Source organism: Arachis ipaensis, chromosome B03 (genome assembly GCF_000816755.2).
Source record: "Arachis ipaensis cultivar K30076 chromosome B03, Araip1.1, whole genome shotgun sequence".
Lineage (NCBI taxonomy): Eukaryota > Viridiplantae > Streptophyta > Magnoliopsida > Fabales > Fabaceae > Arachis > Arachis ipaensis.
The window spans coordinates 108311353-108323707 of record NC_029787.2 but is presented as its reverse complement, the minus strand read 5'-3'; the positions used below and the strand labels follow the sequence as shown (position 1 = coordinate 108323707).

The 12355-nt window shown below is 35.0% G+C and overlaps 3 protein-coding genes across 3 annotated transcripts in view; 1 reads left to right on the top strand and 2 right to left on the bottom strand.

Moving 5' to 3' along the window:
* Positions 4853 to 5872, bottom strand: LOC107630853 (acyl carrier protein 4, chloroplastic; the record flags this gene model as incomplete). The annotated part of the gene is given in 4 exon segments (XM_016334117.2): positions 4853 to 5248; positions 5358 to 5480; positions 5589 to 5675; positions 5767 to 5872. Coding segments are annotated over 4 exon segments (423 nt in total). The 3' UTR covers positions 4853 to 5113.
* On the top strand, positions 7411 to 10586 carry LOC107633516 (mitochondrial phosphate carrier protein 3, mitochondrial). The gene is made up of 6 exons (XM_016337133.2): positions 7411 to 7947; positions 8394 to 8755; positions 8902 to 8945; positions 9200 to 9414; positions 9550 to 9674; positions 9760 to 10586. The coding sequence occupies exons 1-6, from the start codon at positions 7654 to 7656 to the stop codon at positions 9797 to 9799; spliced, it is 1080 nt and encodes a 359-aa protein (XP_016192619.1). The 5' UTR covers positions 7411 to 7653; the 3' UTR covers positions 9800 to 10586.
* LOC107630852 overlaps positions 10350 to 12355 on the bottom strand; it is a 3878-nt gene continuing 1872 nt past the window's right edge. The window contains 8 exon segments of the mRNA XM_021119223.1: positions 10350 to 10897; positions 10987 to 11299; positions 11404 to 11465; positions 11594 to 11653; positions 11737 to 11844; positions 11944 to 12053; positions 12169 to 12214; positions 12298 to 12355. Coding sequence (XP_020974882.1) covers positions 10688 to 10897; positions 10987 to 11299; positions 11404 to 11465; positions 11594 to 11653; positions 11737 to 11844; positions 11944 to 12053; positions 12169 to 12214; positions 12298 to 12355 — 967 coding nt within the window. The 3' untranslated portion in view covers positions 10350 to 10687.

Below are 12355 nucleotides of genomic sequence, written 5' to 3'. Positions count from 1 at the left end.
TAATGATATAAGTCATTCTTAATATTCTATATAATAATATAATGTTTAATATGTTAATATTTTAATATTATTAAAAATAAATTTTTTTAGAGTAAAGTATCATTTTTGTCCCCAACGTTTGGAGTAAGTCTCAAAATTGTCCCTAACGTTTGAAACGTCATATTTGTATTTATAACGTTTTTAAATTGAATCAATGTTGTCCTACTATTAAATTAGCTAACATTTCGTTAACGCTGTTGCACACATGGAGGTTAGTGTCCACTGTGGCAAAGCGTTTGTTTTTAATCGTTACTAAGGAAAAAAGAAAAATAAATAAATGCCAAAATAAGTCTTCTCTTCAAAACCCTAATTGAAAAATATGGTCTTGTCATTGCTGTTGTGCCTTCTCTCGAGCTCTATATCCTTTACTTGATTTCAATGGAGTCTGAAGCATGTCAATCTGAGACAACGTGAAGCAGAAAACAGGCGATGCAAAATAGCAACCAAGCACGTCGAAGGAGAACAACTTGCTACTGTGGGAAATGGCTTGTGCTCGCTACTTCGTCAACTGCAGAGAATCCTGGATGCAGGTTCTGGGACTGCGTTAACTTTGGGCTGTAAGGGTGAGGTTTAGGGTTGGGTTTATTTGTTGTTGAATTATATGTTTGGGCAATTTGTGAATTTGACTAGGTTGTCTCATGTTTGGTCTAGATTGGAGAAGAATGTGGCTGTTTTGTATGGGCAAAATTAGAGGAAGACCCAAAAGTGTCAAGGTTAAGATAAAGGTCAGAAATTTGAAGGGCAAATTGGATAAGGTTGAATTCAGGTTCATACTTGCAATGGGACTTGCTTTAGCTGGATGGACAGTTGCACTAATTTTGGTTTGTGAAAAACAACAATGACAAAACTTTGGAGACTTTTACTGCAATGATGTTGCTGGAGACGAGAAGATTTTAGGAGAAATTATTAGAGAAGTAACTTATGCTCTGTATTTTGGCTAAGAAATTGTAGTGATATTGAACTCGTTTATATTTTGTGGAATTGCATGAAATTTTAAGCTAAATAAGGGTATTTTGCCTTCTATTTTAATCATGCAAGTCATGAGCATAACAGTAATTAGAAATCTAACATATTACTTAATCATTAACCATGATATTATCATTGACTACAATCACAAAAGATTCACATAAAAATAACAAATGATACTTTACTCAACAATAAATGTCTAACATAACAAAATATAATCTTTAAAGTAGTTTTTACACATCATAATCATACTAAAGAGAAACCTAACAAGAAAAACTAAAGATGCCAAAAAATAGAAGATTCCGCACATTATAATCATGACATCTTTTTTCATGCTTTGGGAGGTGTCCTTGCCATGAATTTGAGTTGGAAAATGCTGACAGTCTTGGGTCGGCTTGGCAACACCCTGAGTGTAGTTGCTTACTGCTCAGAAGCATTGTTGGAAGGGGCCACTTTAGTCTTTTTTTTTTTGAAGTAGCTTGTGATTGTTGAGAACTCACAACATTGGTAGATGATTTTCTCTTTGGCCTTGAGGTTGTGGTCCTCTTTGAAGTAGCTGATGATTGTTTAGATGCCTGACTAGAGATAGTGCTAGAGATTAGACTTGAAGATCTCTTTGATGTAGATCCAGTAACTTTGTTTGCCCATCAAACAACCACAAATACAACATTATAAACTGGATGCTACAAATAAAAATGAAACCAAAAACCTAAATAGACAAGCAGAGTACTTACAGTAGCAGTTGCAGCAACTTTGTGCTTCTTTGGACAGGTCCATTTATTGTGACATGTAGCAAACCAACAGGAGTACTTCTGATTCTATTCTTCATGAGATACTCCTCTCTTGGTTGGGTGCTCATCTACAGTTTTATTTCTTTTTAGTTTAGGCCTTCTAATGGGTTTTTTATAAACTGGTGGCAAAACATCATCAAATTCTGTCTTTTTCCATAGGTTGGGGTCATTCATAGGATATACAACATGCTGATAGCATTGAATGTATGTAGCTTTCTTGTAACAATTTGCAATGAAGTTGTCCACATTGAAGCACATCTTCCTAATGCAAGTCATTGCATGGGCACAAGGGATTCCAAACAACTGAAACTTCCTGCATGAACACTCACGAGTCTTCAAATTAACCACATACTTCTTTTTGCCTCCATGGATACTAGTCACCTCATATTTGTCACGACTAGCATACATGCTCACCCACTCTAGGAATGAGCTCATTGAAGGTTGGAACTAAACCCTGCCCACCAGACACAATTGAAACAATAATTCAAACAGCAAGACACAATTGAACATAAATTCAACTAGCTAAATAGTAATTCAAAAAGCAATTTGAAATCACAAAATGCAAGCAAATAAGAATTTATGTTCAACTTAATAGAAGAGTACCTTCTATTGGTCAAACATGAAGGTGCAATTCTTTACCTTGTCAATGCCAAAGTCATCACAAAGAATGGTAAGAAATCAAGTCCATGTATCCTTAGTTTCTGCTTCAACCATTGCATAAGCTATTGACAAAATCTGATCATTGGAGAACCAGACAATTGTTGTGAGAAGTTTTCCTCCATATGGTGTCTTGATGAAGTACCTATCTAAGCAAATCACTGGTCTTCATGCCATAAAACTCCTCTTGCATGCATTAAGACACACATAAAGTCTTTGAAACTTTGGCCTTAAATCCACACCTAGCTTTGGTCTTTTAGAAGCAAACTCAGGTGGTCTCTCCACTTGTAACTTGACTAGTTGACTATAGAACCCAAGTTAGATCTCAGCATTTGTCTCTACTTGTCCAATTGCATGGGCCTCATATGTAATAATTGAGCCTGGCCCATCAGATCCATCTTCTTCCACTTGCATTATAGTTTTAGTACTCCCTAATATTTGGACATCCTCAACCTCTTGATAGATATTTCTAGTTTTGTGAACCACATACAACTCAACTATATCCTCCCTGACCCCAATATTGGCCATATCCATTGCATCTTTGTCGCTTTACAGCATCCTTAAGTCTTTTTCTGTACCCTCCTCTTTTGATTTGTACCATATTACTGCAATATCTTTCTTCAAATATCCTTGTTTACCCACTAACTCGTAAACATCAATTAGGCTCCACTCACCCTCGTTGTGGCAGTCTATAATAGTTGTTTCTCCACCCCAAATATTTCAAAGGCCCTCCTTAAAGTCCAAACATCTCTTGGTGATAAATTTTGACACTAAAATAACTCATCCTAAACCACATATCCTATTGCATTAGGTAAACATAGTCAGACAACATGAACAAAATTGTTTGAATAAAAATGTATCTATTAGTCTAGGCAAAACATCACAAAATACTACTAAAGTCCTACATCAGTAAGCAAAGATCGAATCACCAAAAATAAGAAACTTCATGCCCTAACTAACGCAAACAAAGAACATTGTTCTGGGAATACAAAAAACCAAAACACCCTACAATGCAAACAATCTCACACATAGCCATTGTTCTTCGTTGAACTATTGCATAAAAACCCGAAAAAAAAAATTTCCTTCATACATACCTTTGTAGAACGAAATCAACGCATGAAGAGAGCGAAACCCTAAGCTATCATGCTACACAACCAAGAACGATCCATGAACTACCTTCAGTATGTAACCAATCCCTGCGATCAAGTTCGAAAAAGAGTAAAAAGGGTATGGTTAAGACAATTGGAATGGCAAAGATTACATTGATGTGCTCTATTTCTTCAAACTTTTGTGTTTGCTATAGTGAATGTTATAATGGGTGCAAAATGCAAACATGTCCATGTTAACCTTTGGGTTCACTAACCTAAACTCCATGTGTGCAACGGTATTAACGAAATGTTAGCCAATTTGACGGTAGGACAATATTGATTCGATTTAGAAATGTTAGGGACAACTTTGGGATTTATCCCAAATGTAGACAACAATGATACTTTATTTATTTTTTAAAAATTGGATATTGAGATGAGTATATAGAAATTAATTAAAAAAGTGCAAAGACTTGAGTGTATGATATTAAGTTGGTTAAGTAAAAAAATATTAGTAAGTGAAAAAATTAAAACATAAATATAGTAAAAAAATAAGAAGAGTGTTATATGGTCATTATAATTTATTGTTTTTGGTCATCAATTAGCCATCAATGTTTATAAATATAGGATAAAGTATGTTATTGGATTACTAGACTGAAGTAATTAGACTAAAAATAATTGAATTGATGACTAAGTAATAGCCAAAAATAATAAATTCTGATAATAGCCAAAACAATCTCGCTACGTTACCAATATCATTTCTGCCAACTTCTGCCAACTCTGATTTATAACGGTATTTAATAGAAGTATTTTTGTGGATGTGTCTAATAAAAATATTTTTTTATGGCTGTGTCTAATGGAAATGTCTTTATTGATATATTTTCTGGATGTGTCTCTTTATACATGTGTTTAAAATATAATAATTAATTATTGTTGGTAATAAATTAGCAGATAATATATTGGTACCATATACTTTTCCTAGCCAAAAACAATAAATTCAGATAGCCCCGGACATTTCTCAAAAATAATACATATAAAGTCATTAAATCGCATAATATTTTTTATTTTATTTTTTAACACATATTTCATATATAGATGTAGTTGCTTAAAATTTTGGAAGGAACAAAGCCACTTCACCCCTTTTATATCCGTCCACACTGAGCATGGTTGTATTTTCTAAAGCACCATAGCCACAATAGACGCTATGGCATACACGTGATTAGCCAGTAATTCTGATATGGTAAGTCCTACAACAGAACAAACATGGCGTAAGATCCCATCCTGCAAAAGCTAATACCAAGGTTGAAATCTCACTTTCTGGAATCAAATCAACATGCAATAATTTCTGAAGCTTGACGGCAAAAACAGACATATTCGGAGAGTCTTACAACAGATAGTAAGTTCAAACGTCAAATAAAGCTCACAATGGAAAAATAAAAATACTAATTATCCACCTAAAGAACATGTCTAATCCAAAATTCAATTAACCTCGTTCAGTTACACTTGTGCTCTCAAGAAATGCTTTTTTTGGGGGTTTTTTTGGCAATGGATATAATTGAGCTTGTAGGCACACAACTAGCTAGGTGGAGTTTTGTTTTGAAGAAGTTTCTCTATCAAATCAGCAGCTTCTTTGATACAAGTGATGTTTTCAGAGCTCTGCTCCTCAACGCTAATTCCAAATTCTTCCTCCAAACCCATCACTATTTCCACCTGCATCAATGAATGCATATATTAAAAACAAACACATGTACTGAATTATGAAAAATAAAAGATGAAAGATATATAATATATAGTATTTATTTGAATATTAAGTACGTACAGTGTCAAGGGAGTCAGCACCAAGTGCTGTGAAGGTGGTTTCAGGGGTAAGTTGAGACTCCGGAGGCAGAGCAAGCTGTTTCCTCACTATTTCGCACACTTTGTCAACTGTCTCAGGCTGTGCCTGCGTCATATCATTTGTAACAAACAAATAACTAACTAAATTAAATGAGTTTCAGTTCCAAACAGGAGAATGTAACTAACCAGCTAACTAACTAAATAAATAACTAACCGCACAGATGCGGAAGCGAGAGGATCTTAAAGAAGGAAAGCTCCTCCTGCTCCATCCCACAGAGACTGCCCCAAATCTTGAACTAGCCTACAAGTTTTACCAATATATAAAAAACATAACATGTTCAGAATAAACAAAGCTGTTAAATTAATATGAATAAACAAGATGTATGTAGAACCTGGAGGGTAGTCTTGCTACACAAAGTGAGAGATTGTGCGAACCTAAGAGAAGTGGCTGAAACTGATGATGAGGCCATTGAATAATAAGAATAAGAAGAGATAGGGACTGAAGGGTGTATTATCTGGATGGAAAGGAAAAAAGCATGTCACCAGAAGAACAATACGGAATAGGGTATTGGCTAGCTACTTGGGTAAAATCATAAATGGGAATGAAACAAGTGGTGCATAACACTCTATCCAAAATTACGTGGCACTTATCACTTAACTCATTTGGCAGTTTTCGGTTATTCATCATCGTCACGCTCAGTGAATAATGCTGCGCAGTATTTCCTATTTTAGCAACTTTTTTTTTTTATATTTTTCATTTTTTTAAAATATTTTGTTAAAAAAGAAACGTAGACATGGAGTTGTTTACATCCATTTTAGTATTTTTTTAAGGAAAAGTCTAGGGCAGCAACTTTTGTGTTTTCTGGCTAGCACTTGACCATCAAAATAAAAATGAGTAATTTCTCACCATTAGATATAATCTCACACCATTAAAAATACTATTTATGACCAATTGATAGTTACAAAATACTAAAATTACTGCCATAGCATTCCTCTATTAATTGCTTATTTCAAAAAAAAAATATACACATTGTTATTTGATTTGAGAATTCATGTAAATAGAGGTTAATTTTTTTGGATATGCAAATTTTGTGTGTTATGCATGTGTATGGAGGTGGGTGGTGCTAGACATGAATGTGAGATAATTTTTTTTGAATCATAAAGTGAAGAAATCGGACGGTCTGATTTCTTTGTTAAAAAAATTATGAACCTAAATCGGATGGTCCGATTTATGTGGGAGAGAAAATCGGAGGGTCCAATTTGTACTTTAAATTTTTTTTTATTTTGAAAACAAAAATCGAATGGTCCGATTTCATTATTAAATTTTTTTTAATTGTTTAAAATACAAATCGGACGGTCCAATTTGTGTAATGCAATTTTTTTTAATTTTTTAAACACAAATCGAAGAGTCCGATTTGCTCTTAACACCACAACTGCGTAAAGCACCCATACACTCCATAACTGTGTCCTACACCATTTCTCCTTCCATATCTAAATTAAAAAGTGGTAAATAGACACATACACAGACACATGTTTGTTCTTTTTCAAATAAATAAAAGAAAGAAAGAAAACTTGATACAAGTTTAGTCTGTTATGTACTAATATATTACAAGATGTGATTAAAATTTGCATAGCTATCATATAATATAACCTCTACTCATATACGTGATTTTCCTTTCATAAAATGTATCTATGTACAGAAGTCTTTTTTAAAGTTACATAATTGTTTAATTTATCATATGCTGAATTTTTTTTATCAATAATTAAATTTCTTTTTTTATAAAAACTCTAATATCATCTTATGAAAATTATTATTTAAAAAATTTAAACTGATAGAAAAAAACACATAAACAATTATATTTTTATAATTAAAATTTTGATAATGTAAAAAGTATATATTAGAAAAAGAAAAAGAAAAAGTTAAAAATGGGCTACTTTAACATTATGGATATTGAAACATGCAGTTTTGTGCTTCTGGTGAGTTAATACTTAATACGTATGTGGGTGTAGTGAAAGGCGTAACATGAAAAATGCAGGAGATTACAAAGTCAAAGAAGAGCGCGGAAAGAAAGGACTCGTTGGTTCACATAACTCCATGGTTGTTCATGCCTCTCCTTACCACAAACCCTCCAAGTTTCTCGCCCCTTCTCTCAAAACTAAAAACACTTTCTACTTTTGTTTTCCCCTTTCTCTTTTTACTTCTGCACCCTGGCAAAAACTATCTACACACATAAACACAAACAAGAAAAGAATAATATACTTGTTGTGAATTCTCAATAATGGCTCCCTCTGACCAACCTCGCTACTCTCTTATCCCTTCTTTCCTTTACTCACCAAAAACATTGCTCAACAATGTGTCCTCACATTCTTCTTCTTCATCATCATCACCACCACCATTCTCAGGCTCAGAGGGTAGGAATAGTAATAATAATTTTATGATCCCTGCACCAAAAGAGAGTATTCCATTGTATTCTCCTGCTTACTACGCCGCATGCAGCTTTGGTGGCGTCTTCAGCTGTGGTCTCACTCACATGACCGTCACTCCTCTCGATCTCGTCAAGTGCAACATGCAGGTCCTCTATAATGCTTTTCTCTTCTGCATTGGTTCATAATTTGATCCAAAACGTATTGCATATTCAAAGTCATCATCATACATGAGATTTAAGTAATTACCCAAATTGTCTTTAATATTGAACATTTAGTATAGGTTTCAAAATATACAAAACAGTCATCATGTTTATCTCCAATTTGATCCATTTAATCGGAATAACTATTTTGAAAATTTTTAAAATTTTTATGGACTGTTTGATATTTTTTAAACTTTTCAGAAATTGTTTTGTATTTCATTGTTTTTTACTTCACTTTTTTAATGAAATTGAAGGTGGGTATATTGTCTAAGAAAGATAAACATTGAAAACTATTTTGTATATTTTGAAATTTGAAGGACTAAAGTATCCGATTTTAAAAATCTTAGAGAATTATTCTATGAATTTTTATGACTAATTAAGATGTATTTCAGATTGACCCAGTAAAGTACAAGAACATATCATCAGGATTCGGAGTTCTGATGAAGGAGCAAGGAATGAGAGGGTTCTTCAGGGGTTGGGTCCCAACACTGCTTGGGTACAGTGCTCAGGGAGCATGCAAGTTTGGATTCTATGAATTCTTCAAGAAATACTACTCAGATCTTGCAGGCCCAGAGAATGCAGCCAAGTACAAAACCTTCATATTTCTAGCAGGATCAGCCTCTGCTGAAGTCATTGCTGATATTGCACTGTGCCCCATGGAGGCTGTCAAAGTTCGTGTGCAAACCCAACCTGGCTTTGCGAGAGGTTTGTCAGATGGATTACCCAAGTTCATTAAGGCTGAGGGTGCTGGAGGGTATACATACTTTTCTTTGCTCTTAATTGGGATCTTTCATTTCATTACTTAGTAACCATCTATTAGATTTTAATGGCTTCTTCGTAGATATTGTTTGTTGGAAGTTGAAGCTTCAAATTTGTTAAGGATTTGGATTTGATGTGCAGGTTGTATAAAGGACTTGTTCCACTCTGGGGCCGCCAGATTCCATGTAAGTTTGCACATACTTCATCACATTTTTAGTCGGTCCAAATAACAGAATTGCAGCATGATTAACTTGGTTTCCCATTGAACTCCTTTGTTTGCTCTTTAATCATGAACTAGTAATTAAAATTTGTTGTAATTAATAATCTGTCAAAATTAATGTCACCTTGTACTAGAGTGAATGCAAATAAAAAAATATCGTTGCATTATGCAATATTAAAGGGTATTATTAACTATTATCATGCACGTGATTCATGACAGACACAATGATGAAATTTGCTTCGTTTGAGACTGTTGTGGAGATGCTGTACAAGAATGTCGTCCCAACACCGAAAGATCAGTGCAGCAAAGGATTGCAGCTTGGAGTGAGTTTTGCAGCTGGATACATTGCTGGCGTGCTCTGTGCTATTGTCTCACACCCTGCAGACAATCTTGTTTCCTTCCTGAACAATGCCAAGGGAGCCACTGTTGGTGATGTAAGTGCAGAAAAGCGCACACCAAATCTACCACCTTTACATATCCCATAAAATGTTCACGTTTTAGACGTTCAAATAACATTACTCAGACACCGACTACCTACAAATAAATAACACTGATACTGGTTGTTGCAGGCTGTGAAGAAGATAGGGCTAGTTGGTCTTTTCACACGTGGACTTCCTCTTCGTATAGTTATGATTGGAACACTAACAGGAGCTCAGTGGGGACTCTATGATTCCTTCAAAGTATTTGTAGGGCTGTAAGTAACCTCAACCTGTCTCCTCGCTACTAATATGTTCTCTAGTTTTGTTCACATGTTCTTTGCTTGCTGTTTGGTCTTTCAGGCCTACCTCTGGTGGAGGTGCACCTAAAGCTGCCAAGTAGGACGTCACATCATTGCGGAATAGAGACTATTTTTGACAGAGAAATAATGTGTCAGGGTGCTATGCCAGTGCTGCTGCTTCTTGTCTGGTTGCCTGCTTTATTACAGCACCACAACTATACTTCATCACTAAGATGAATGTTTAAGATTTTGTACTTCATTTATTTCGGATTTGATTTTGTTAGCTCAGTTGTTTATGGTGTAATACAATATAGTTTGCCTTCTGGGTTGTTGTTGGCTTAGTCCTTTCCCACTTTTATCACATCAAATACATATGGAAAAATTTTTGGAGTCAGACAAATGACAAATCTTTAGTGTTTCATTCAGTGTCTGCCATGTAAACTACGTCTCTCATCTTGCACCCGATTCAACTGAAAATCTCTTGTATATAATCACAGCAAAATGCCATCCACCTTTTTCAAATTATTGCTTGCATTATGCCGTTCTTTACATTGATAAAGGCTGTTATCAGTGTTCTGTACTTGATTTTGAATTTGATTCCAGAATAAAGGAATTCAATAATTGGCTGTATGAGACTGCTACATCTACAGATTCAGCAAACTGTAAACTTGATATTGATCGAATGAAAGAATTATTCTATAACAAAACAAAAAACACTTGCTCGGTGAAAAAACTTTCCCCCATTCATCCGCTGCCTACATAACCTATGAGGTAGGTACATACACTAAATATCGGGGCAACCCCATATCCCCAAATAAAGAACAAAAATTATCACTGCTTCATCGCAAAAGAAGTTGATGACGGCTAGCTAGTACCACTTTTGCTGCAGTTTGGGAGCCGGACTATTTGATGTCTACACCAGAATCAATTTCCTCAAATTTCTATTTTCACTTCAAACTACCCTCTTCCTGTGAAATCCAGTTGATCTTTTACGAATTCTCTTTATCTAGGCGCAGCGGATATATGGTATCAAATACAATCCTCGCAAACACATGCCGTATTTCTTCCAGCTCACCTTGAACTAAAGATCCATAATCAATTTTCCTGCCTTGCTTTGACAAAAATTTCTTACCAGAATTTACTTTGACGCAGTCAAAAATGCTGAGAGCCTTTAGGTACATTCCTAATGGGATGAACACCTGTCAAATTGTCAAAGGTCAGTCTTCAAAGTAACTACTGTTAAGTGTTAAGAAGTACATATATCAATCGAAGTCAAGAGTATGCGCACCAAATCTGAATGGGGGGCTTGAGGATAATCGGCCATAGCCTGAGATACCAAATACCTAGTTGTCATCTGTGAGAGTGTCCCTTTAACAGAGTCAGCAAGATCCAGAATCTCTTCTTCCAAATCCTCTGCATCTAGACCTGAAGGATCTAATAACTCAGGAAACCTGGCATTGTGTTGTTTGTTGATCCTCCTAGCTATGTCTACTGCTTCCAATAAATTTCCACCATTATGAACTGCAAGGCTAAATGCAGCAACCACCGAGGCTTCCCTTGGTTGATCACTCAATGTTTTATGAAATGCTAGGATGCCAATCCTGAAAGCTTAGATTCCTAGTGAGACTTGCTTATTTTGTGAACCCTTGCATATATCACTAACGAATTAAACATGAAACAGGCTTTGTTGTCATGTAGACCTTACCATAAGCTACTGTGACATGGACGGTTGGGTGCCAATAGCTTATCCAAATTATAGAATAATGACTGCAGATGAAATTCCAAGTGAATGTGGTGATAAAATTTTATACATTTAATTAATATGGAAGTAACAAATAGCATTATTCTCAGATTATCAAATAAGCTATATCCAAATTGGAATGAATATTTGTTACCAAAAGCATATTAGTTCTTTTGTCCCGTCTCCGAAATCCATGACGAACGAAGTAAGCAGCCTGTAACGTCAATATCAATTTGAGCTAACATTTGGCAACTGAAATTTAGAAATTAACATGCATAATCATCATGTACGGTGTACCTGAAAGGGGAGTAGTATATCTAAAAGGCCAAACTTCCATAATAATCTCAAAGAAGCTTCACCGGATCCATAAGCAAGCATATAATTCATTTCCATCAGGAGCCTACCCTAAAACAATTAAGGAGGGCAACTCACGCAGGATATTCTCATGGATGCCTAATAATTTTTTAGTATAATAGACAAAGGAGGAGGGGAGATTTTTAAACACTTATCAAGCCGTAATACTGATGAAGAAAGATTTTTAACAGAATGAGCTGTTTCACTTGAAATACTGAATCCTAAGCGAGCCGCAATTCTAATTGCACGTAAAATACGAGCTGCATAATATACTCACCATTCAGAGAAGCAGCAGGAAGTCTGAAAGCAGTTTAAACAATCTAAACTACAGGAAAGGTTATTTTTAACCTTATACATTGTTATACAAAAACTCACCACAATCCTCCTGAAATGAAGAAGCTGCAGGAACAACAGTTCGCACCTATTCAAATTAACTAAATTAATCGCTAATGGTGGTAGAAAATAATAATATGAAACTATAACCACAAAGAGATACATGCACACTTTAGCCTTTTCAATATCTTCCATTCCTCCCATGTAATCATATACAATTCTTGCATAC